General features: G+C 39.6%; 1 protein-coding gene across 1 annotated transcript in view; it reads right to left on the bottom strand.

Moving 5' to 3' along the window:
• Positions 1–26,110, bottom strand: part of SVOPL (SVOP like) — a 163,288-nt gene that overhangs the window by 116,998 nt on the left and 20,180 nt on the right. The window contains exons 3-4 of the mRNA XM_053719681.1: positions 20,754–20,817; positions 12,445–12,570 (exon numbers count right to left, since the gene is read on the bottom strand). Of these exons, the coding sequence (XP_053575656.1) occupies positions 12,445–12,570; positions 20,754–20,817 (190 nt within the window). The remainder of the gene's footprint in view (positions 1–12,444; positions 12,571–20,753; positions 20,818–26,110) is intronic.

Here is a 26,110-nt window from a genome sequence, read left to right as displayed (position 1 = left end):
AGCATACAAGTCTACCTGTGGTTAGTTTTCAACAAAGAATACCAAAAGAACAAAGCAAATTTGATGATAAAAGTAAATTGAAAAGTTGTTTAAAATTATATGCACTATCTGAATCATGAAAGTTTAATTTTGACTAGATTTTGGTGTATCTCTTACCGTTTCATTCCTTAATGGAGAAATGGAATTCACAAATTTGCAGAAAGTTGTTGAACTTATTAAGCTAGACTGAGTGAATGAAGATAATTTGTATGAAAAATTTTGTTTTACCAAACTGTATAAAATGGTAAAATAAAGTGTTTTTTCAGTAACTACTGTATAATTTGTTGATTTCCTACAAGATTTTTGTAAATTCTTTACTTTCTCTTATTTTCTCTTATTTTCTTAAATAAAGTTTGCAACCCTACCTCCAGAGCATGCTTCAAGTGTCACCAGTTATGTGTCAGCACCAGAGCATATGTAAATATATAAAATGCCTATAATTCCCTGGGAGAGGGTTACTTAAAGGGTCATGAGACAGAAATATTGAATAACTTTAAAGTGATGCAGCATATCTGTAAAAAGCTGACTAGAAAATATTATATAAATATCTCAATGTTAAAAAAGAAGATACTTTACTTCACAATTTCCTCATTAGCCACATGCCCCTGTAAAAAGAACTTTAAAGGGACACTGAACCCAATTTTTTTCTTTTGTGATTCAGAGCATGCAATTTTAAGCAACTTTCTAATTTACTCCTATTATTAAATGTTCTTCATTCTCTTGGTATTTTTATTTGAAAAGCAAGAATGTAAGTTTAGATGCCGGCCCATTTTTGATGAACAACCTGGGTTTTCCTTGCTGATTTGTGGATAAATTGCTCCACCAATAAACAAGTGCTGTCCAGGGTCTGGACTTTATTTTTAAAATAAAGATAGTAAGAGAATGAAGAAAAATTGATAATAGGAGTAAATTAGAAAGTTGCTTAAAATCACATGCTCTATCAGAAACACGAAAGAAAAAATGTGGGTTCAGTATCCCTTTAAGCATTTAATCAGGATGCAGACACAATAATTTTATTTCCCTCAGTTTAAGAAAATTTGCTATAAAAACTTGCATGATTTCTGTGAAATTCCATTAGATCATAGTAAAGCAAAGTGGGAACTAGCACTGATGAAGCTGATTGGCTGTTGTTGTTGTTTTTTACCATGCAGATGACAGTAAAAAGAGTATAGTACCTTGCCAAATTATTAGTCAAAATTTTTAATTGTTATTTATTTCATATTTATTCTTAATAGTTTTGATTGATTTATTAATTTTGTAACCATTTCTTATTCCATGTTATATTGACACTGTGGGGTATATCTATCAAGCCGACCAACTTTGTTGAATTCAACGGCACCAATACGCTCACCTAACATCGTGGCCACGGACCTTAATACGCTCCCCATTGCCCTGAAAAGGGCAATTGTATGGGCATTGCCCTGAAAAGGGCATTTAGCTCTTTTACCTACCCAGACCCTACTCTAAAAATAAAACCCACCCAAAAAAACCTTAAATAAACCAGTCAGTTCTTCATCCAGACGGCCTCTACCATCTTCATCCAGCTGGCGAAGTCTTCATCCAGATGGCATCTTTTATCTTCATTAATCCGGTGCGGAGCGGGTCCATCCTGAAGACATCCGGCGTGGAGCTCCTCTTCAATACGGTCGCCGCCGTAAACTGGAACTTAAATGCAAGTGACGTCATCCAAGATGTCGTCCCTTGCATTCCTATTGGCTGAAAATTTCCAATCAGCCAATAGGATAAGAGCTGCTAAAATCCTATTGGCTGTTCCAATCAGCCAATAGGATTTGAGCAGCTCTCATCCTATTGGCTGTTCCAATCTCTCTCTGATTGGAACAGCCAATAGGATTTTAGCAGCTCTAATCCTATTGGCTGATTGGAACCTTTCAGCCAATAGGAATGCAAGGGATGCCATCTTGATTTATGCCACTTGCATTCAAGTTCCAGTTTACGGCATCGACCATATTGAAGAGGAGCTCTGCACCGGATGTCTTCAGGGTGGACCTGCTCCACGCTGGATGGATGAAGATAGAAGATGCCATCTGGATGAAGACTTTGCCGGCTGGATGAAGATGGAAGAGGCCGCCCGGATGAAGACTTCTTGCCGACTGGATAGATCCTTCAAGCAGGACTTCAAGAACTGTAAGTGGATTGTCTGGGTTTAGTGCTAGGTTGTTTTAAGGTTTTTTGGGTGGGTTTTATTTTTAAAGTAGAGTCTGGGCAGGTAAAAGAGCTAAATGCCCTTTTCAGGGCAATGGGGTGCTTAGGTTATTTCTTTCCTAAGATATGGTGAGTCCACAGAATCATCAATTACTAGTGGGAATATCACTCCTGGCCAGCAGGAGGACGCAAAGAGCTCTACAGCAAAGCTGCTATATATGTCACTTCCCTTACCCATAACCCCCAGTCATTCTCCTTGCCTGCAGTGCAAAGAGGAGGTGAAGTTTTGGTGTCTGATCAACAATCAAGATTTTTTTTATTTTAAAGCAGAGTAGATTTGCTCTGATCTTTCTATAGGGTGTAGCCTTAGCCTATGTCAGTCTCTTCAGTAGGGCAGTGGTGGCCTTTAAGCAATTGGGAACTTGTGGTGTACAATCCTCACTGCGTTTTCCCAAAACATTTTGCTGCCCTATTTAGATGAGTTTACTCAGTCTTTCTATATTTCCACAGGTCCATGTGAGGGATTGCATCCTCTCAAACCAGATGAGCTGTCCTGCTGCTGGACAGATAAATATTAAGGTAAGTGCTAGTTTTATTTTTCTATGTAGCAGGGAAAAATTTGGCACTTATTCAGCTGAAATGCTGCAGGGGGAAGATTTTTATTATTCCTGTCAGGGTGCAGGTTTTTATGGCAGTTTTTGCAGGCACTGTTAGTGTGAGGAGTTATCTATTTTATTGATGGTTTAGTGAGGATCCATTTTTAGTAACGGATTATGTACTTTTTTGGGGGCGGTTTATTGTTTTTTTTAAGCCTGTTTTTCAAGAAAGTTGTTTTAAAAGAAAAAAAGGCTTTTTGTCAGCTGTAGGACTGCTCCTTTTTGGGAGGTTCTGATTCTGTGATCTCAGAGGTTTTCTTGGTGCTTTTCTTCACTTCCTGTAAGAGTGAGGTGCCCATATTTCAGATGGCTCTGCTGTTTAGAAGGCTTCTTGCTGTTTTTGCTTTTTGGAAATCCGGATTTTAAACAGGATCGTTTTTTTTCCCTCAGTTTGTTAAAAGTTAAAAAAAAGTTAAAAAAAAAAGTTTTTTTGCTTCTTTTTTTTGTATTATGGAGGCTGTGCAGGATGTTACCTGTAGCTTATGTTTTGATGCCCAGGTGGAACCCCCAGTACCTTTTTTGTTCTTCATGTATTGAAAGTCCTTTAGCTTATAGAAATAGACTTTTTTGAGCCATCATTAGCTAAGGCGGATGGTGTTCAGGAGCCTCCTGTTTCAGATGTGCCGCAGCTTTCTCCTCAAGTGCCCCAATCCTATTCTTCTTCACATGCAGTGCCCTGCGTTTCCTCTCATGCTCCGTCTGGAGTTATTTTGCAAGATATTGGTGCCCAGGTATCTTCTGCAGTATCTGAGGCGCTGTCTGTTTTTTTTTCCCATGCTGCAGGGAAAATGCAAAAGGAAATTTAAAGAAACAGTAAGTAAGGTTTCTGATCCTGAAGTGGCTAATCAAAGTATTTCGGATTCAGGCAGTATAATTCCTTCTACTGATGCTGAAGTTGTGTCCTTCAGATTTAAGCTGGAACACCTCCGCTTGTTACTTAAGGAGGTTTTGGCTACCTTGAATGACTCCGATACTTCTATTGTTATTAACCCTAAGAAGTCTAGTAAGCTGAACAAGTATTTTAATGTTCCCTCTGTGGTGGATGTATTTCCTTTTTCTCCACCCCCTATTTTTAAGAAAATGTTTCCTATAGCTGACTCTATTAAGGAGTCGTGGCAAACGTTTTCTAAGGTGGAAGGAGCTATTTCCTCTTTGGCTAAAAGGACCACTATTCCCATAGAGAATAGTTGTTCTTTTAAAGATCCAATGGATAAGAAATTAGAGGCATTATTAAAGAAAATGTATGTTCACCAAGGTCTTCAATGGCAGCCTGCAGTATGTATTGCTACTGTTACCAGCGCTGCAGCTTACTGGTTTGATGCTTTGTCTGATTTTATTCAGACAGATGCTCCTCTTGAGGAGATCCAGGACAGGATTAAGGCTCTTAAGTTAGCCAATTCCTTTTTTATGGATGCTTCCTTACAAGTAATTTAACTGGGAGCAAAAATGTCTAGCCCTTTGGTTAAAATCCTGGTCTGCTAATGTTTCTTCTACGTTATTAGTTATTCCCTACAAGGGTAAGACCTTGTTTGGGCCTGGTTTGGCTGAAATCATTTCAGATATCACAGGAGGAAAGGGATCTTTTCTTCCTCAAGATAGAAAAAATAATCAGAAAGGACGTCAGAGTAATTTTCGTTCCTTTCGTAAATTTAGATGTAAACCCTCCGCTTCCTCTTCCAAGCAGGAACTATCCAAGTCTTCCTGGAAGTCTGGTCAGTCTTGGAACAAGGGGAAACAGTCTAAGAAGCCTGCAGCTAATTCCAAGTCAGCATGAAGGGTCGGCCTTTCTCAATTTGCTCAGACTTGGATAAGAGATGTCCCATACCTATGGGCCGTGGAAATTGTATCTCAGGGGTACAAAATAGAATTCAAAACTTTTCCTCCCAGAGGCAGGTTTCTTCTCTCAAGATTATCTGTAGACCAGATAAAGAGAGAGGCGTTCTTAAATTGTATCAAGGATCTTTTTGCCCTGGGAGTTATAGTTCCAGTTCCTCCGCAGGAACAAGGTCTGGGATTTTATTCAAATCTGTTTGTGGTTTCCAAGAAAGAGGGGACTTTAAGACCTATTTTATACCTAAAGTGTTTAAACAAGTTCCTCAGTGTACCGTCCTTCAAGATGGAGACTATGGCCTCTAGTTATCAAGCTCCTGATGTACCTGCCTTCGTCGGCCCCAATACGCTTGCCTAAGCTCGCCTCACATCTCCGCCGCGGACCTGAATACGTTCTCCAAAGTTATCAAAAAAGCTGTCAAAAAGCAGCGCACCAAGTACGGGGCGATGAGCAGCGGACTGTGATAGTTATCACTCATCCGATATCGCTGCTCTTCGGCTTTTTTACACCTTTATTGATAAGCTGTCACTAAGCACCCACACTAAATATACTGTTCTACCCCCTATACCGGCGCCCCCCGCAACTAAATAAAGTTATTAACCCCTAAACCGCCGTTCCTAGACCCCGCTGCAACTATAATAAATTTATTAACCCCTAAACCGCCGCTCCCGGACCCCGCCGCCACCTACATAATAGCTATTAACCCCTATCCTGCCCCCCATACCGCCGCCACCTATAATAAAGTTATTAACCCCTGTCCTGCGGATCCCGGACCCCGCCGCAACTAAATAAATTGTTTAACCCCTAAACCGCTGCTCCCGGACCCCGCCGCCACCTATATTAAACTTATTAACCCCTAATCTGCCCCCCCTACACCGTCGCCACCTATAATAAATTTATTAACCCCTATCCTGCCCCCTTACACCGCCGCAACCTATAATAAAATTATTAACCCCTAAACCTAAGTCTAACACTAACCCTAACACCCCCTAACTTAAATATTAATTAAATAAATCTAAATAAATATTACTCTTATTAAATTAGTTATTCCTATTTAAAACTAAATACTTACCTATAAAATAAACCCTAATATAGCTACAATATTACTAATAATTATATTGTAGCTATTTTAGTATTTATATTTATTTTACAGGCAAATTTAAATTTATTTTAACTAGGTACAATAGCTATTAAATAGTTATTAACTATTTAATAGCTACCTAGATAAAAAAAAGTCAAATTTACCTGTAAAATAAAAACTAACCTAAGTTACAATTACACCTAACACTACACTATCATTAAATAAATTATTCCTATTTAAAACTAAATACTTACCTGTAAAATAAACCCTAAGATAGCTACAATGTAATTAATAATTACATTGTAGCTATTTTAGGATTTATATTTATTTTACAGGCAACTTTGTATTTATTTTAACTAGGTACAATAGTTATGAAATAGTTATTAACTATTTAATAACTACCTAGCTAAAAGAAATACAAAATTACCTGTAAAATAAATCCTAAAGTTACAATTAAACCTAACACTACACTATCATTAAATTATTTAAATAAATTACCTACAAGTAGCTACAATTAAATAAAATTACATAAACTAAACAAAAGTACAAAAAAACCACTAAATTACAGAAAATAAAAAAAGATTACAAGAATTTTAAACTAATTACACCTAATCTAAGCCCCCTAATAAAATAAAAAATAAAAAAAATAATAAAAGTCCCTACCCTATACTAAATTACAAGGTAACCAGCTCTTTTACCAGCCCTTAAAAGGGTTTTATGCGGGGCATGCCCCAAAGTAATTAGCTCTTTTGCATGTAAAAAAAATACAACCCCCAACATTAAAACCCACCACCCACATACCCCTACTCTAACCCAAACCCCCCTTAAATAAACCTAACACTACCCCCCTGAAGTTCTCCCTACCTTGAGTCATGTTCACCCAGCCGGGCCAAAATCATCATCCAAGGGGCGCTGAAGATGTCTTCCATCCGATAGACGTCTTCATCCAGGCGGTGTCTTCAATCTTCATCCATCCGGAGCGGAGCAGAGCCATCTTCAAAGCAGCCGACGCGGAGCCATCTTCAAAGCAGCCGACGCGGAGCCATCCTTCTTCACCGATGCCTACTCGCAGAATGAATATTCCTTTAAGTGACGTCATCCAAGATGGCGTCCCTAAAAAAAAAGAGCTTATTGCTTTGGGGCATGCCCTGCAAAAAGCCCTTTTAAGGGCTCGTAAAAGAGCTGGTTACCTTGTAATTTAGTATAGGGTAGGGACTTTTATTATTTTGGGGGGGTTATATTATTAGGGGGCTTAGATTAGGTGTAATTAGTTTAAAATTCTTGTAATCTTTTTTTATTTTCTGTAATTTAGTGAGGTTTTTTTGTACTTTAGTTAGTTTATTTAATTGTATTTAATTGTAGCTACTTGTAGGTAATTTATTTAATTTATTTAATGATAGTGTAGTGTTAGGTTTAATTGTAACTTAGGTTAGGATTTATTTTACAGGTAGTTTTGTATTTCTTTTAGCTAGGTAGTTATTAAATAGTTAATAACTATTTAATAACTATTGTACCTAGTTAAAATAAATACAAAGTTGCCTGTAAAATAAATATAAATCCTAAAATAGCTACAATGTAATTATTAATTACATTGTAGCTATCTTAGGGATTATTTTACAGGTAAGTATTTAGTTTTAAATAGGAATAATTTATTTAATGATAGTGTAGTGTTAGGTGTAATTGTAACTTAGGTTAGTGTTTATTTTACAGGTAAATTTTACTTTATTTTATCTAGGTAGCTATTAAATAGTTAATAACTATTTAATAGCTATTGTACCTAGTTACAATAAATTTAAATTTGCCTGTAAAATAAATATAAATCCTAAAATAGCTACAATATAATTATTAGTAATATTGTAGCTATATTAGGGTTTATTTTATAGGTAAGTATTTAGTTTTAAATAGGATTAATTTAGTTAATAAGAGTAATTTTTATTTAGATTTATTAAAATAATATTTAAGTTATGGGGGTGTTAGGGTTAGTGTTAGACATAGGTTTAGGGGTTAATTAGTTTAATATAGATGGCGGCGGTATAGGGGGGGCAGGATAGGGGTTAATAAATTTATTATAGGTGGCGACGGTGTGGGGGGGGCAGATTAGGGGTTAATAAGTTTAATAAAGGTGGCGGCAGGGTCCGGGAGTGGCGGTTTAGGGGTTAAACAATTTATTTAGTTGCGGTGGGGTACGGGATCGGCAGGATAGGGGTTAATAAATTTATTATAGGTGGAGGCGGTATAGGGGGGCAGGATAGGGGTTAATAGGTATTATGTAGGTGGCGGTGGGGTCCGGGAGCGGCGGTTTAGGGGTTCACATATTTATTATAGTTGTGGCGGGTCCGGGAGCGGCGGTTTAGGGGGTAATACAGTTATTTAGTTGCGGCGGTGTAGGGGGGGCAGATTAGGGGTGTTTAGACTCGAGGTACATGTTAGGGTGTTAGGTGTAGACAGCTCCCATAGGAATCAATGGGATATCGGTCAGCAGCAAACATGAACTTTCACTATGGTCAGACTCCCATTGATTCCTATGGGATCTGCCACCTCCAGGGCGGCGGATTGAAAACCAGGTACGCTGGGCCGGAAAAGTGCCGAGCGTACCTGGTAGTCATTTGATAACTTCCAAAAGTAGTAAGATTGTGCCGAACTTGCGTTCGGAACATCTGGAGTGACGTAAGAATCGATCTGTGTCAGACTGAGTCCGGCGGATCGAAGCTTACGTCACTATATTCTACTTTTGCCAGTCTGTAGGGCTTGATAACTCGCCACAAATACGCTGCTAAATTCCAGCATATTTGAGGTTGACCGCTTGATAACTAGAGGCCTATACATTCCATTCTTCCTTTGGTTCGAGAGGGTCAGTTTATGACAACCATAGACTTAAAGGATGCGTACCTTCATGTTTCCATTCACCGGGATCATCACAAGTTTCTAAGGTTTGCTTTCTTATACTATCATTTCCACTTTGTAGCTCTTCCCTTCGGCCTTGCTACAGCTCCCAGAATTTTCTCAAAGGTCCTGGGGGCTCTTTTGGCAGTGATATGGTCTAGGGGCATTGCTGTTGCGCCTTATCTGGATGACATTCTGGTTCAGGCGCCATCTTTTCAACAAGCAAACTCTCATACGAGTTCTTGTTGTCTTTTCTTCGCTCACATGGTTGGAAGGTAAATCTGGGAAAGAGTTCTCTGATTCTAGCCACAAGAGTAGTGTTTTTAGGGACCATAATAGATTTCCTACTAATGAAGATATTTCTGACAGAAGTCAGAAAAACAAAGATCTTCAACTCTTGTCTTGTCCTTCAGTCCTCTCCTCAGCCATCAGTGGCTCTATGTATGGAGGTAATTGGTCTTATGGTAGCTTCCATGAACATCATTCCGCTTGCTCTGTTCAATCTTAGACCTCGCAGGATCTGGTATGCAGATCTAGTGGAAATGTCGTCTCTACCTCTTTGACGACTTCCTCTGAGGAAGGACCTTCTACTTCAGGGTCCTTTTCTTCATCCAAATCTTGTTTCTCTGAAGCTGACTGCTTGGAGATTGAACGTTTGATTTTATCTAGGTGTGGGTTTTCAGAGTCGGTCATTGAGACCATGATTCAGGCTCGTAAGCCTGTGACAATTAAGATTTACTATAAGATATGGCGTAAATATCTGCATTGGTGTGAATCCAGAGGCTACTCTTGGAGTAGAATCAGGATTCCTAGGATTTTGTCTTTTCTCCAGGAGGGTCTGGAGAAGGGTTTGTCAGCTAATACTCTGAAAGGTCAGCTTTCTGCGTTGTCTATTTTGTTGCATAAGTGATTGGTGGATGCGCCAGACGTGCAATCTTTTTGTCAGGCTTTGTTTAGGATTAGGCTTGTGTTTAAACCTGTTACTCCTCCCTGGAGTCTTAACCTTGTTCTTAGAGTTTTACAGCGATCTCTGTTTGAACCTATGAATTCCTTAGATATCAAGATGTTATCTTGGAAGGTTTTGTTTCTTGTTGCTATTTCTTCTGCTCGGAGAGTTTCGAAACTCTCGACTCTGCAGTTTGATTCTCCTTATCTTATTTTTCTTTCTGATAAGGTGGTTTTACGTACTAAATTAGGTTTTCTACCTAAGGTTGTTTCAAACAAGAATATTAATCAAGAGATTGTGGTTCCTTCTTTGTGTCCTACACCTTCTTCTCCTAAGGAGCGTTTATTGTACAACCTAGATGTTGTGTGTGCATTGAAGTTCTATCTTCAGGCGACTAAGGACTTTCGTCAGTCTTCTGCTTTTTTTGTTTGGTTGTCTGGGAAGTGCAAGGTTCAGAAAGCTATGGCTACTTCTCTTTCTCTTTGGCTAAGGAGTATTTTTCGTTTGGCCTATGAGACTGCTGGACAGCAACCTCCTGAGAGAATCACTGCTCATTCCACGAGGGCTGTTTCTTCTTCCTGGACATTTAAAAATTAAGCTTCTGTGGAACAGTTCTGCAAGGCTGCAACTTGGTTCTCTTTGCATACTTTTTCAAAGTTTTATAAATTTGATACTTTTGCCTCAGCTGAGGATTCTTTTGGGAGAAGGGTTCTTCAAAAGGTGGTGCCTTCTGTTTAGGTCTACCTGTCTTGTCCCTCCCTTATCATCTGTGTCCTCTAGCTTGGGTATTGGATCCCACTAGTAATTGATGATTCCGTGGACTCACCATATCTTAGGAAAGAAAACATAATTTATGCTTAACTGATAAATGTATTTATTTCCGATACGGTGAGTCCACGACCCACCCTTTATTTAAGACAGTTATTTTTTCTTAAACCTCAGGCACCTCTACACTTTTTCCATTTTTCCTTCGGCTGAATGACTGGAGGTTATGGGTAAGGGAAGTGACATATAAAGCAGCTTTGCTATAGTGCTCTTTGCCTCCTCCTGCTGGCCAGGAGTGATATTCCCACTAGTAATTGACGATTCCGTGGACTCACCATATCCGGAAAGAAATACATTTATCAGGTAAGCCTAAATTATTTGAAGATAGGGATGTTATAATTTTAATTTAAAGTTAGCGGGTTGTTAGGGGTTAATAGCTTAATTTAGTTTATAGTGATGTGGGGGGCCGGCGGGTTAGGGTTAATAGGTTTAGTTGGTGGTATTGATGTGGGAGGCCTGAGGTTTAGGGATTAATATTAATATTTAGTGGCGGCGGGGTCGGGAAGTGGCGGGATAGGAGTTAATAACTTTTTTTAGTGACGGCAGGGTCCGGGAGTGGCGGAATAGAGGTTAATACATTTTATTTAGGTTGCAGCAATGTCGGGGCGGCAGATTAGGGATGTTTAGACTCAGGGTTTATGTTAGGGTGTTAGGTGTAAATGTTACTTGTTTTCTACCATATAAATCAATGGGATTTCTGGCAGCATTGAACATAAGCTTTCCTTGCTTTCAGACTCCCATTGATTCCTATGGCATCCGCGGCCTCCAGGGTGGCGGATTGAAAACCAGGTACACTGGGCCGGAATAGCCACAAGCGTACCTGTTAACTAGTTGATAACTTTGAAAAAGTGTCAAATAGGGCCGAATGTGTATTTGGAACATCTGTGTTCTATTGAGACCAGCGGATCGTATGTTGTGTCACAGATTTCAACTTTTGCCGGTCTGTAGGCTTTGATAACTAGGTCGGATCAAGCTCGCAACAATTACGCTGCAGAATTCCAGAATGTCGGCGGGGTCCGGGAGCGGCGGAATAGGGATTAATAAATTTTATTTAGGTTGCGGCGATGTCAGGCGGGAGATTAGGGGTGTTTAGACTCGGGGCTTATGTTAGGGTGTTAGGTGTAAGCGTTACTTGTTTTCTACCATATAAATCAATGGGATATCTGGCAGCATCGAACATAAGCTTTCGGTGCTTTCAGACTCCCATTGATTCCTATGGCATTCGTGGCCTCCAGGGTGGCGGATTGAAAACCAGGTATGCTGGGCCGGAATAGCCATGAGCGTACCTGTTAACTAGTTGATAACTTTGAAAGAGTGTCAAATAGGGCCGAATGTGTATTCGGAACATCTGTAATGATGTAAGCATCAATCTGTGTCAGATTGAGACCGGCGGATTGTATGTTAGCTCACAGATTTCAACTTTTTCCAGTCTGTAGGCTTTGATAACTAAGTCGGATCAAGCTCACAACAATTACGCTGCAGAATTCCAGCGTATTTGCGGTTGACGGCTTGATAAATATCCCCCTGTGTAACAATGTGTGACAAAGGATATAATCCAATGTAGTTGATAATGAAGGGTCCAAAGAAACATAGAAGAGAGCTCATCACTTGTATTTATTCTAAAAACACTTAAAAACAAACTGAACATTCAGGACAAGAATACACAGCAGACAGTTCTACAGAGAAGAGAACGCCAACTGCCACTCAGCGTTCTTCCCCGATCTTGGAACCAACGTCAAGACAAGTGAAACTGCAATGTCCCAAATTCCTCCAATGTACGTTTTGCCAAAAGTTTGTTGGGTTTTTTTAGGTAAAATATCTTCCTTTTTTTACATAGATATTCATGTGATATTTTCTTGTATTCTTCATCACTATCAAGTGCTTTAACATATAAGTACCTTGTTTTATTCCACTGAAAATGTCCTTATTAGAAGATTAGGATAGTATAGAAAGTAATTGCTGTTATGTTGAACACTGGAGAAGAAGAATGGGAAAGAGAAGAAGAATAGGAAACACTTACTCTAAATACAATTATGAGGATAATGCCAGGAATGGAAGCAAATCGAACAAGCCAACGCCAGCCTAGAGTAGAATTAACCTCTGATGCCATTCCAATGATCAACAGTGACCCTGCCAGCCAAAAGATCTGCGGATATAGGAAGAGATCTTATGATATTTTTTATATTAGATTATTATAAATATCCATTTAAAGACAGCCCCCCTGTTTAGAATTTCACTTCTTCTGTTTGTTTGATCTCCTTGTACAGTCAGACTGATCTTTTTTCAGTTTTATATACATTCATCAGGCATAGGTTTAGAGCATTCCTAAAATCCAATGAAATAAGCTATTTAAGCATCAGCTAATCACAGACTCATCTAAGTATATACCATGAACTCTTGTACATGCTCAGTTGTATATAAAAGGACTGTGCAGACGTAAATTGGTAAATCTCTTAAATATGCCCTATCTGAATCAGGAAAGTTTAATTTTGACTTTTGTGTCCTTTAAAGTACTCTTGTCCCAAACTGCCTTTCCCGGTCTTTTCTTTATTTCTTTCATCAGATGGTGAGGGTCCACAAGCCATAACGTGTGAGAATATTCCCCTCCTGACAACTAGAAGGAGGCAAAAGATGCCCCAACACACTAGAGCTTTAAATTCCTCTCTCATCCCATGATCCTTACTCATTTTCTTTTGACTCCTTGATGAGGAGGGAGGTGAAAGGGAAGTGCAAGATCTACTCACTGTTTGAAAGACAATCCTCTAACCAATCTGAGACCTGAATCCTCCTCACAGTAAACTATCATTCAGAGGGTCAGGTACGGTGTTATCAGCCAGCCAGTTAAGGGTCTTTTTTCAGTGACAAATGTAGGCCTCCCAGATGAAATGTTGACATGTCCACCAATCCCCTGGGATGTAGAAGCTGTAACTAATTCCGATCCTTGGATTTGTGCTCGCACTGCTTAGAATGGGCTCGTCTGCTGGAAAAAAGTTGTTGCAGCTGAGGTAAGCCCAGTGGACGGAGGTACTAATTGGTAAGTACTGGCACCTTACAAGCTCACTGGCCATTAGTATAAACATGTACACATGTTTCACATAGTCTGGGGACATATATTATAAGCAATACACATTATACCAGTTTTGAGCACTTTTGAAAAATTTTGTTTTTTTGAGGTTACTATTGCTTTACATTTAGGGGACGAATTATCAAACTTCGAATGGACCTTGATGCCCCTGTTTCTGTGCGAGCCTTCAGGCTTGCTGGAAACAGCAGTTATGAAGCAGAGGTATTAAGACTGCTCCATAACTGGTCCGCCTGCTCTGAGGCTGTAGACATCAATCCGCCCAATCCTATTTGATCGGGCTGATTGACACCCCCTGCAAGCAGCCGATTGGCCGCAAATCTGCATGGTGCGGCATTGCACAAGCAGTTTACAAGAACTGCTTGTGCAATGATAAATGCCAACAGCGTGTGCTGTCGGCATTCATTGATGTCTGTCGGACATGATCCACTGAGCGGATCATGTCAGACAGACCGATGATAAATCGGCCCCTAAGTCTGGTTGGCGTAGCACACTCAGATTTTACTTCTGAGCTATGCACTGTATGTTTTATTTCACCTGCGCTAAATTTGTGTCTGTTACCTTTAGCTTTTAGCTTTCAGCGCTCACTGGTTGTGCAGTTGTGCAGGCACACTTAGGGTGCTTTTTAGTGCTCCCTTTCTGTGTGATAATTTTTTCCTTTTTCTGTGCTGCTGTATTATTCTCAACATGTATGAAAGTTTTCAAGACCGATGGAAGTGATAAAGCACTCTAATTATCAGAGCTGGGATTTAAATTTAGGCAGAAATTTTATTTAACACTTTATGTGCTGTCAAATAAATAAATCCCAGCATTCGAGTCTTAGAAATTTTTGTTTTTATTCTCCAGAACAAATATATCAAATACTATGCATAGTCAAGAGTACAAATGTTCATCTACTATTATTCACAAAACCCCTTCCACCATACAAAACCGCTCAATTTAGCTGAATTGCATTCACACATCATTCAAAAAAATAATAAGAAAAAAAAGGATAATGATATATATACTCATATATCTATATATCTATATATATATATACTACCCCCAAGGCGTCCCAAGGGGGTAATGACTGACACCACCTGCAAAAGTAACAAGAAAAAAGTCTCTCAGCCTTAAAGGTGCCGTACTTCTGAAGATTTCTAGATGAGGCATATTTAAGAAATGTCTTGCGGACCTGATCCGACAGTGCGGATCAGGTCTGCAAGACATCGCTGAATGCGGAGAGCAATACGCTCTCCGCATTTAACATTGCACCAGCAGCTCACAAGAGCTGCTGGTGCAATGCTGCCCCCTGCAGACTCGCGGCCAATAAGCTGCCAGTAGGGGGTGTCAATCAACCTAATCATACTCGATCGGGTTGAATTGTTGCGATTCCTGTCCGCCTGCTCAGAGCAGGCGGACAGGGTTATGGAGCAGCGGTCTTTGTGACCGCTACTTCATAACTGCTGTTTCAGGCGAGTCTGAAGACTCACCAGAAACACAGGCCATCAAGCTCCTTTCGGAGCTTGATAGATAGGCCCCCTTGTATCAATAAATGCAGATTACAATCGTTATTGCGCTGTCACAGTTCATAAATGCTGCTGTGTCTTGTCCACAGTACCAGATTACTTGTATAGATCTCAATCGGTTATAACAGAGGTTTCACTCACAGTGCAATTAGTATCCAACACTGTATAATCAGCTGTGGTTATTGCGCTATCACAGTTCATAAATGCGCTGCATATATACATGTACACCAAAAATAGGCTGCTGTTTCTTGTCCACAGTATCAGATTACTCATATAGATCTCAGTCGGTTATGACAGAGGTAATGTTATTAAATTGACATTCCAACCTCACACCATAAAACTTCACTCACACATAGTACCCAACACTGTATAATCAGCTCTCATGGCCTTAATTTGACCTGTTAATGCATCTTCACTCATAGTGCATAACGTAGCTTTAACTCTGACAGTCTTGTATATGACTTATTCTAGCAGTTATACACAGTAACAGACGTGTAGCAGTGTTACCTGAGTCTTGACTCTCTTGCTATCGGGTGCCACTGTGAGACTTACCACCATTGGGTGTGGAAATGGAAACCTTCAAGTTCCCTCCGATCTCATACCCCAATGTCATACCGAACTATATCTGCCTGAATCTGTAACTTGTCCGACACAGGATAAGTGCAGGTGATGGCGTCTAGGTTGCGACGCGCTTATCGGGACTCCGCCCTTTGTCGAGGAATATGCCTTTATGTGCTGTGTTATATGCTAATAAGCCTTTTTTACTGTTTTTACAGTTTTTTCAGTACTTAATTGAACAGTACCTTATGTTATTTTACTGCTTACCTTCTAGGGTTAATCAATGATACATTGTGCCTCTTTTCTCCCTTTCAGGGTTAGCTATTTGTGTGCAGTATACTGCTTATTTGGTTTTGATTATCCATGATTCTTAAGCTAATTCCTTACTGATACTATGGAGCAAACTTGTGCAGCTTAGGCCTCTGGTCCACTGGTTGATCATCTAGAAGGGAGACCCTCTGTTATTTTAACCCCTTCCAGTTTGTGTTTGCTTTGTAATGGTTTTCAGTTGTGTCCCCCTGTTCAGCTTTGTACCTCATGTGCTGAGTCTTTTGCTAATCTTAGCTGATAAGCGCAGATACTTGCAAGGATTTGAAGTGGTCCTTCTTTGGTCTTTAGCTCTACAGGTTCTTCCTTTGGTAGTGGCCACTCCAAATTACTCATTTATGATAGGTGTGATTCTGACTGTGAGGATTCTCTTTCTGAGGATAGTGTCTCTGAGTCTTAGGACCCTGTTGCTGTGGCAAAGGATGTGTACTTTAATTTCAGCCTTGAGCATATTCATGCATTATTGCAGGATGTTGTAATTGCTTTAGAGGTAGAGGAAAATCCTACTACAATCAAGCAACCTTTTCAGAGGATTGATACATTTTTTAAGGCAGCTCCAAAGCAGCCTTCCTCTTTTCCCATGCCTGATTCAGTTTCTAAAATAATTTCTAAGGAATGGCAGAAGCCAGGTATTCCTTTTGTTCCGTCCTCCAAATTCAAGTCTATGTTTCCTCTGCTTTCTGTTAATACAGAGATATGGGAGACTGCTCCTAAGGTGGATGCAGCTATTTCCACTATGGTCAGGACTACTACTATTTCGTTGGAGGATAGTTCTACTTTTAAAGATTCTTTTGATAGGAAACTTAAGTTATTATAGACAATCCTTTCAGCTTGAAGGTTTATGTTTTTTTAGTGCCTAATTATCTCTGGTAGTGAGATTGGAAAGCGTCCAAAAGGAGTGTTTCAAGATCAGATGTACCCCTGGGTCCAGCGGCTCTTATAAGCACAGAACAAGTTTTGACTTTTTTTGGAGTGAAATGTGAGACGGCAGCGGTCCCGCTTGAGGGGAGTATCTTTAGTTTCTCCATATTATTTTTTTTATTATTTCTATTTATGTTTAGGCCTGCAGTTAGTGTAGCCTGTGTCGCTGCTGTCATTTCTGTGTGGTGTGACAATCTTTCCAAACTTGTTTCTGCAGAAATCAATCAATCTGGATGAGATTTAGGATCGTATTAGTCTCTTGAGAACAGCAAATTATTTTTGAAGCAGGAGTGGAATTGATTTGCATCAGTGCTAAGATTTCTACTTAAGCTGTTTTGGCAGGTTGAGCTTTGTGGCTTAAGTCTTGGACTTCTGATATTGTTTCTAAATGCAGACTACTTTTTCTCCCCTTCCAGGGTAAATCTATGTTTGGGTCTGGACTGAAGGCTATTATTGCCACAGTCACAGCATATGCAGTCGGCATTTATCAATGTGCAGCGGACATGATACGCTACATCATATCATGTCCGCTTGCACATTAATAAATTGACCCCTAAGCCTCGATCTGCAGGGTGTTTTCACACCTTTCATCAAAAGATGCTTCCTCTGCTCAGAGATCTGACTACTCTAAATCATCATGTAAGTCTAACTCTTCTTGGTCTAAAAACAAACAGTTCAGAATGTTTGCCTCAGCTCCCAAGGCTGCATGAAGGTGCGGGCCCCCATACCAGAGCAGTCTCTGGTGAGTACGGATTGAGTCTCTTTCCGGAGGCTTGGGAGAAATCTGTTCAGGATCCTTGTGTTTTACTAATTATTCCCCAGGGGTACCAAATAAGTTTTCTTTCAAGGCCTCCTCGGGGGAAGATTCCTCAAGTCTCAACTGACTTGAGATGCTTTAAAGGCCCAAGTTTATTTGGCTTGTGTAAGAGATTTGGAACTAATGAGAGTAATTGCTCCAGTTCCAACTTCAGAATCAATCCAGGAGTTTTATTCAGATTTCTTTATAGTACCGATTTCTGCAGTCCCCATTCCGGTGTGGACAATGGGGAAGCAGACTTTCTATGTCACAAGTCTCTTTACCAATGGTAATGGTCTATAAATCAGGAAGCATTCAATAAAATTGTACGGTGTTGGACTCTTTGCGGAGATGGATCTCAGTGCCTCCCATTTGAATCACAAACTGTCTCATTGTGCCATGTCTCTAGACCCTCGGGCAAGTCTGGTAGACACCCTTGGTCATTCAACCTGATTTACATATTTCCTCTTAATTCTGTTGCTTTCCAGGGTGATGGCCAGAATCAAACAGGAACAATCATCAGCAACTCTGATTGCTCCGGCGTGGCCTTGGAGGATTTGGTTTGCATATCTGTTGAAGTTGTTGGAGTGCCCACCTTGGAGGCATCCTCTAACAAAGGATCTTCTCTCTCAAGGCCCTTCTTTTATCAAGCTATTAAAGGGAAAGTCTACTCCAGAATGTTTATTGTTTAAAAAGATAGATAATCCTTTTATTACACATTCCCCAGTTGCATAAACAACACTGTTATATTAATATACTTTTTACCTCTGCGATTACCTTGTATCTAAGTCTCTGCATACTGCCCCATTATTTCAGTTCTTTTGACAGACTTGCATTTTAGACAATCAGTGCAGACTCCTAGGTAACCCCACGAGCGAGAGGACAATGTTATCTAAATTTGTTTATTTTTTTATTGGGCCTTGCAAGGGTCATAAAGCTACAGCTGTTATTTTAGCAGCTTGACTTAAAGCTTTAATTTGCAAGGCTTATTTGATTGTGGGACACCCCCCCCCCCCCCGAGCGCATTACTGCTCATTCCACTAGAGCAGTTGCTACTTCTTCGGTCTTTGAGGCTTCTATTGATCAGATTTGTAAGGCAGCTATTTTGTCTTCTTTGCACACTTTTGAAAGTTCTGTGGGCCATACTGCCTGAATATTATTGTCCTGTCTTCACTGTTTGTCCCCCTATTCACGGTGGTCTTGTGGACTCCACAGCTTGGGTATAGATTTCCACACATTATGACTTGTGGACTCTCACTATCTGAAGAAAGAAAACAAAATTTATGCTTACCTTATAAATTAGTTTATTTTATGATGGTGAGAGTCCACAAACCCTGCCCTTTCTTTGGTCAGGTGGCAGCAGTACTTGTTTTGCACATCTTTGCCCCACTTTATCTTTCCTGCTTTTCTTTTTTCCTCATCTACTTGGCTATATGTGTGACTGAGGATCGTGGGAAGTGGTGGGGATTTAAAGATCTGGTGTATTGGGGTGTCTTTTGCCTTTTGCATCCTCTTAGTGGTAAGGAGGGGAATATTCCCACATGTGATGGCTCATGGACTCTCTCGTTTTCCTCTGCATAGTTTTGGGATTCTGTTGGCGCATTACAAATATAAATATTAATTTTTATTTTATGTTAGCCGGATGTCAGTGGAATTATGTTTTAAGCTCCTATTCAAGTCAATGGGAGCCGAGAAGCAATAAATTGTGGTCAGTTTATATTGTGACCATTAATGACTTTCGGCTTGTTGTATGCTGTTTATAATATATTAAATTTTTCTGATTCCTCTCTTAGGTGTAAAGGGTTAAAAATACTATCAACAACTAGTTTTGCCAAATATAAAACACACACATATTCAATAAAATCATATGAACATATACGAATTATGTTTATTCAAATAGTTTATATAGAACATGAGCCTATAAATATAATTATATACATAATATATTAAATCTTATAATATGAAATACTAATGTAATAGTTATAGTAAAATTTGATAAAGAATTCATAATTATAAAACTAAGATATTATTTAACACCACGAAGAATAATATTCTAACTAAACATTGCAGTCTTACACAGTTAAAGATTATATATACTTTTAAATATATTTGCCTATGTGTATTGCAGCTGAGTCGATCATAGAGGAAGGTGGCACTTGCAAAACAAGTCTTTTTTTCCTTTAAAACTACCAAGCTGCTGAATATTAAATGACAAATGGTAGGTTTACTTTTAACTCCTGCCAACATTTTTGTGCATTTGTTAAACAGAATGAAGCAAATGGCATAATGCTTTGTGGTTTAAAATTGCACCAGCAATGTAAACTTGGCCTTATAGTACATTCTATTGAAATCAACATAAAATTCATAAACTAAATATCAATGTTCATGTGAATAGGTATTAATTTTAAAAGAACCAAAAAAGCAACAGTTGTATTGCAATAAATCCTTTACTTAAATTGTTTTCTAATCTGTTTGTAAGCACACTGCTATAAGTTTAAGGGGACATTAACCCTTTGATGACAGGGTCAATTAGTCTACATCTGGTCCCTATGACGCTAGACATGCCCTCCAGACAGCGATCCCATCCTGGAAGCGCCGTTGGCTTCAGGACAGCCTAACAGCTAGGACGTTCTATTCTGTCCTAACGGTGCTAAAGCCTGAACCGCTTAGGACGGAATAGAAAGTCATAATGTCCTTAAAAGGTTAAACACCTTGAGATTTTTATATAAAATGTTTACTTATGCATAGTAAAAACCCTTCACAATATACTTTTATTATTTATTTTGCCCCTGTTGGTGCAATTTGAGGATTGTTTAATTCTCAGAACTTAAAAAAAAAGCATGTAGCGGGCTTCTTAGTGCTAACCCTGCTACATATCTTTCCCTAATTGGTTTTAGCAGTTAGCAGCTGCAAAACATTGCTCTTTATACTAACATAATTAGTGGTGGGCAGAGTTTATTATTTTAATTTGTTTTAAAAATGTTTAGACTTTGCTGATACTATATGTATAGCAAGACAACACAAATGTCTTGAAATTAGAAAGTGTTTTAGTCCCTTTAATCTGTGATACTGATATGATTGGTGTGTGTTGCTGACCTGCCCTAGCATGAAACAAATCACAGCATTTGGATCTTTACCTGTGATAAAGGAAGCATGTACCCTCTAATCTTCTTGGGTAGAAACTCGGTCTTAATAATGAGCCTAAAAAGACAGCATAGAAGAATTTATACATATTATTGGTCAATTACTGCTAATGTGCTTTGTGTTGTGTATTCATAGATACATGCTTGGATTTACTCACCTATGCTACACCTACAAAGGCTGAATTCTATGCAACGTCTAAACATAAAGACACTAAGCTCAAAGTCTACCATTGTAGTAGCCCTCCTTTGGACTGTTTCTAGTATATTTATATCTTTCTGAAGATATGGGGGCCGATTTATCAATATCTGTCTGACATGATACGCTGTAGCGTATCTTGTCCGACAGACATCGCTGAATGCCGACAGCATACGATATCGGCATTTAACATTGCAGAACATTTAACATTGCACAAGCAGTTTACCCAAACTGCTTGTGCAATGCCGCACCCTGCAGATTCGCAGCCAATCAGCCGGTAGCGGGGGGTGTCTATCAGCCCAATTGTATAGGATCGGCCGGATTGCAGACTGCAGCCTCAGTGACAGTGGACTAGTTATGGAGCAGCTACTTCATAACTGCTATTTCCGGCGAGCCTGAAGACTTGCGTGGAAACAGTATCATCGGGGGTCGTTCGGCCCTTGATAATTCGGCCCCATGGTCTCCAGAACTGTACACAGCATTCCATCTTAGGCCTAACTAATGCTCTGTAAAGTTGCATAAGAACCTTGCTATTTCTGCTACTAATACCTCTTCCAATGCAGCCAAGAATTCGACTGGCCTTACTGGCTTCACCACTGCATTGTGTACCAAATTTTAAATCATCTGAAATAATAATTCCCAAGTCACATTCCTCTTTAGTTACAGTCAGTAATGTATACTTGAGACTATAATTGGTCTTTGGGTTTTTGGATCATATATGCATAATTTTGCTCTTGTTAATATTACATTTCAGATCCCATTTATTTGCCCAGTCCTCTAGTTTTATTAACATCACTGTTCAGGGAAAGATGATGCTTGGTTCTGGTTTGGATTCTATCATCTATACTGTGACTGGAGGTAAGGGAGCTTTTCTTCCTCAGGGCAAAAAGTCCGAAGGTTAATCCAAGCTTCTAATCATTCCAGGTTCTGCCTGGAAACCTAGTTCACACTGGAACAATCTAAGCAGTCCAAAAAAAAATCTACTCCATTCAATTCTGCATGAAGGTACAGCTACTGATCTAGAGGTTCTGGTAGGGGGCAGGTTGTGCCTTTTTCAGGGGGCTTGGTTTTAGTTTCAGATCTAGAATCTATGGGAGTGGTTGTTCCTGTTCCTCTGTTTGAACAGAAGATGGGATTTTATTCAAGTTTCTCAGAGTTTCTTCTTTCAAAATGGAAACTAATCAGACAATTCTGTCTCTTGTTTCTTTTGGCTATTTTATAGTTTCTGAGTTGTCTACTCTTTAGTGTGATCCTCCTTATCTTATTTTTCATCAGGATAAGGCAGATTTGAGGATTACATTTGATTTTGTACCAAAGGTTGTGTCTTCGCATAATATAAATCGGGAAATTGTTGTCCCTTCTTTATGTCTTAATCCTAAGCATTCCTCAGAGACTCTTCTTCATAACTTGTTGTAAGAGCTTTGAAGTACTATGTAGATGCTTCTGAGGAATTCCGACAATCTCCTAGCTTGTTTGTTCACTTTTCCAGTTCCAGGAAGGGGCAGAAAGCTTCTGCTGTTTCTTTGGCTTCTTGTATGAAACTTTTGATCCATAAGGCTTACTTGGAGGTGGGACAGCCTCCACCTAAACAGATAACTGCCCATTCTACCAGATCAGTCGCCATTTCTTTGGCTTTTTAGAATGAGGCTTCTGTGGATCAAATTTACAAGGCAGCTACTTGGTGTTCTTTGCATACTTTTACTTAATTCTACCATTTTGATGTTTTTGCTTCTTCTGAGGTGCCCGTTGGTAGGAAAGTCCTTCAGACAGTTGTCTCAGGTTAATTTTGTTTTTGCTTATCGGTCATTTTAATTGCTAATTTCAGTTGAAGATTTTGGCCCCTATTTATCAAGCCGTCAACCGCAAATACGCTGGAATTCCGCAGTGTAATTGTGGCGAGCCTGATTCCCCTTAGTTATCAAAGCCTAGAGACCGGCAAAAGTAGAAATCTGTGATGTAACATACGATCCACCGGTCTCAGTCCGACACAGATCGATGCTTACGTCACTACAGATGTTCAGAATGCAAATTCGGCACTATCTGACTACTTTTGCTAGTTAACAAATTCCTAACAAGTACGCTCGCCACTATTCCGGCCCAGCGTATCTGCTTTTCAATCCGCCGCCCTGGAGGCCGCAGATGTCATAGGAATCAATGGGAGTCTGAAAGCAGTGAAAGCTCATGTTCGCTGCTGCCCGATATCCCATTGATTCCTATGGGAGAATAAAAGTTATGTTTACACCTAACACCCTAACATGTACCCTGAGTCGAAACACCCCTAATCTGCCACCCCCTACACCGCCACCACCTACATTATACTTATTAACCCCTAATCTGCCGCCCCAACACCGGCGCCACCTACATTATACTTATTAACCCCTAAGCTGCTGCCCCGCCGCCACCTACATTATACTTATTAACCCCTAAGCTGCTGCCCCGCCACCGCCGCCACCTACATTATACTTATTAACCCCTAAGCTGCTGCCCTGCCACCACCACCTACATTATACTTATTAACCCCTAAGCTGCTGCCCTGACACCGCAGCCACCTACATTATTCTTATTAACCCCTATTATGCCGCCCGACACCGCCGACACCTAAATAAAAGTTATTAACCCCTAATCTGCCGCTCCCTACACCGCCGCCACCTACATAAAGTTATTAACCCCTATCCCGCCGTTCCCGGAGCCCACCGCAACTAAATAAATGTATTAACTCCTGGCCTCCCACATCACTAGCACTTACTAAATCCATTAACCCCTAAACCACCAGCCCCCCACATCACCATAAACTAAATTAAACTATTAACCCCTAAACCTAACAACCCGCTAACTTTACATTAAATATTAACTCATCCCTATTTTATAATAAATTTAAACTTACCTTTAGATTTAAATTAAACTGTATTAAACTAATAATTAATCTACCATAACTATTATACTAAAATTGTAATAAATTATATTAAACTAATAATTAGTCTACCCTAACTATTAGACTAAATTACATTAAACTAAAAACATAATTTATGTAAGAACTTACCTGATAAATTCATTTCTTTCATATTAGCAAGAGTCCATGAGCTAGTGACGTATGGGATATACATTCCTACCAGGAGGGGCAAAGTTTCCCAAACCTTAAAATGCCTATAAATACACCCCTCACCACACCCACAATTCAGTTTAACGAATAGCCAAGAAGTGGGGTGATAAGAAAAAAGTGCGAAAGCATATAAAATAAGGAATTGGAATAATTGTGCTTTATACAAAAAAATCATAACCACCACAAAAAAGGGCGGGCCTCATGGACTCTTGCTAATATGAAAGAAATGAATTTATCAGGTAAGTTCTTACATAAATTATGTTTTCTTTCATGTAATTAGCAAGAGTCCATGAGCTAGTGACGTATGGGATAATGACTACCCAAGATGTGGATCTTTCCACACAAGAGTCACTAGAGAGGGAGGGATAAAATAAAGACAGCCAATTACTGCTGAAAATAATCCACACCCAAAATAAAGTTTAATGAAAAACATAAGCAGAAGATTCAAACTGAAACCGCTGCCTGAAGTACTTTTCTACCAAAAACTGCTTCAGAAGAAGAAAATACATCAAAATGGTAGAATTTGGTAAAAGTATGCAAAGAGGACCAAATTGCCGCTTTGCAAATCTGATCAACCGAAGCTTCATTCCTAAACGCCCAGGAAGTAGAAACTGACCTAGTAGAATGAGCTGTAATCCTCTGAGGCGGAGTTTTACCCGACTCAACATAGGCAAGATGAATTAAAGATTTCAACCAGGATGCCAAAGAAATGGCAGAAGTTTTCTGGCCTTTCTAGAACCGGAAAAGATAACAAATAAACTAGAAGTCTTTCGGAAAGACTTAGTAGCTTCAACATAATATTTCAAAGCTCTAACAATATCCAAAGAATGCAACGATTTCTCCTTAGAATTCTTAGGATTAGGACATAATGAAGGAACCACAATGTCTCTACTAATGTTGTTGGAATTCACAACTTAGGTAAAAATTCAAAAGAAGTTTGCAACACCGCCTTATCCTGATGAAAAATCAGAAAAGGAGACTCACAAGAAAGAGCAGATAATTCAGAAACTCTTCTGGCAGAAGAGATGGCCAAAAGGAACAAAACTTTCCAAGAAAGTAATTTAATGTCCAATGAATGCATAGGTTCAAATGGAGGAGCTTGAAGAGCCCCCAGAACCAAATTCAAACTCCAAGGAGGAGAAATTGACTTAATGACAGGCTTTATACGAACCAAAGCTTGTACAAAACAATGAATATCAGGAAGAATAGCAATCTTTCTGTGAAAAAGAACAGAAAGAGCAGAGATTTGTCCTTTCAAGGAACTTGCGGACAAACCCTTATCTAAACCATCCTGAAGAAACTGTAATATTCTCGGTATTCTAAAAGAATGCCAAGAAAAATGATGAGAAAGACACCAAGAAATATAAGTCTTCCAGACTCTATAATATATCTCTCTGGATACAGATATACGAGCCTGGAACATAGTATTAATCACAGAGTCAGAGAAACCTCTTTGACCAAGAATCAAGCGTTCAATCTCCATACCTTTAAATTTAAGGATTTCAGATCCTGATGGAAAAAAGGACCTTGCGACAGAAGGTCTGGTCTTAACGGAAGAGTCCACGGTTGGCAAGAGGCCATCCGGACAAGATCCGCATACCAAAACCTGTGAGGCCATGCCGGAGCTACCAGCAGAACAAACGAGCATTCCTTCAGAATCTTGGAGATTACTCTTGGAAGAAGAACTAGAGGCGGAAAGATATAGGCAGGATGATACTTCCAAGGAAGTGATAATGCATCCACTGCCTCCGCCTGAGGATCCCGGGATCTGGACAGATACCAGGGAAGTTTCTTGTTTAGATGAGAAGCCATCAGATCTATCTCTGGAAGTTCCCACATTTGAATAATCTGAAGAAATACCTCTGGGTGAAGAGACCATTCGCCCGGATGCAACGTTTGGCGACTGAGATAATCCGCTTTCCAATTGTCCATACCTGGGATATGAACCGCAGAGATTAGACAGGAGCTGGATTCCGCCTAAACCAAAATTCGAGATACTTCTTTCATAGCCAGAGGACTGTGAGTCCCTCCTTGATGATTGATGTATGCCACAGT

Source organism: Bombina bombina, chromosome 6 (genome assembly GCF_027579735.1).
Source record: "Bombina bombina isolate aBomBom1 chromosome 6, aBomBom1.pri, whole genome shotgun sequence".
NCBI classification, from domain to species: domain Eukaryota; kingdom Metazoa; phylum Chordata; class Amphibia; order Anura; family Bombinatoridae; genus Bombina; species Bombina bombina.
The sequence above is the reverse complement of the archived record's forward strand: the minus strand, read 5'-3'. Positions and strand labels throughout refer to the sequence as shown.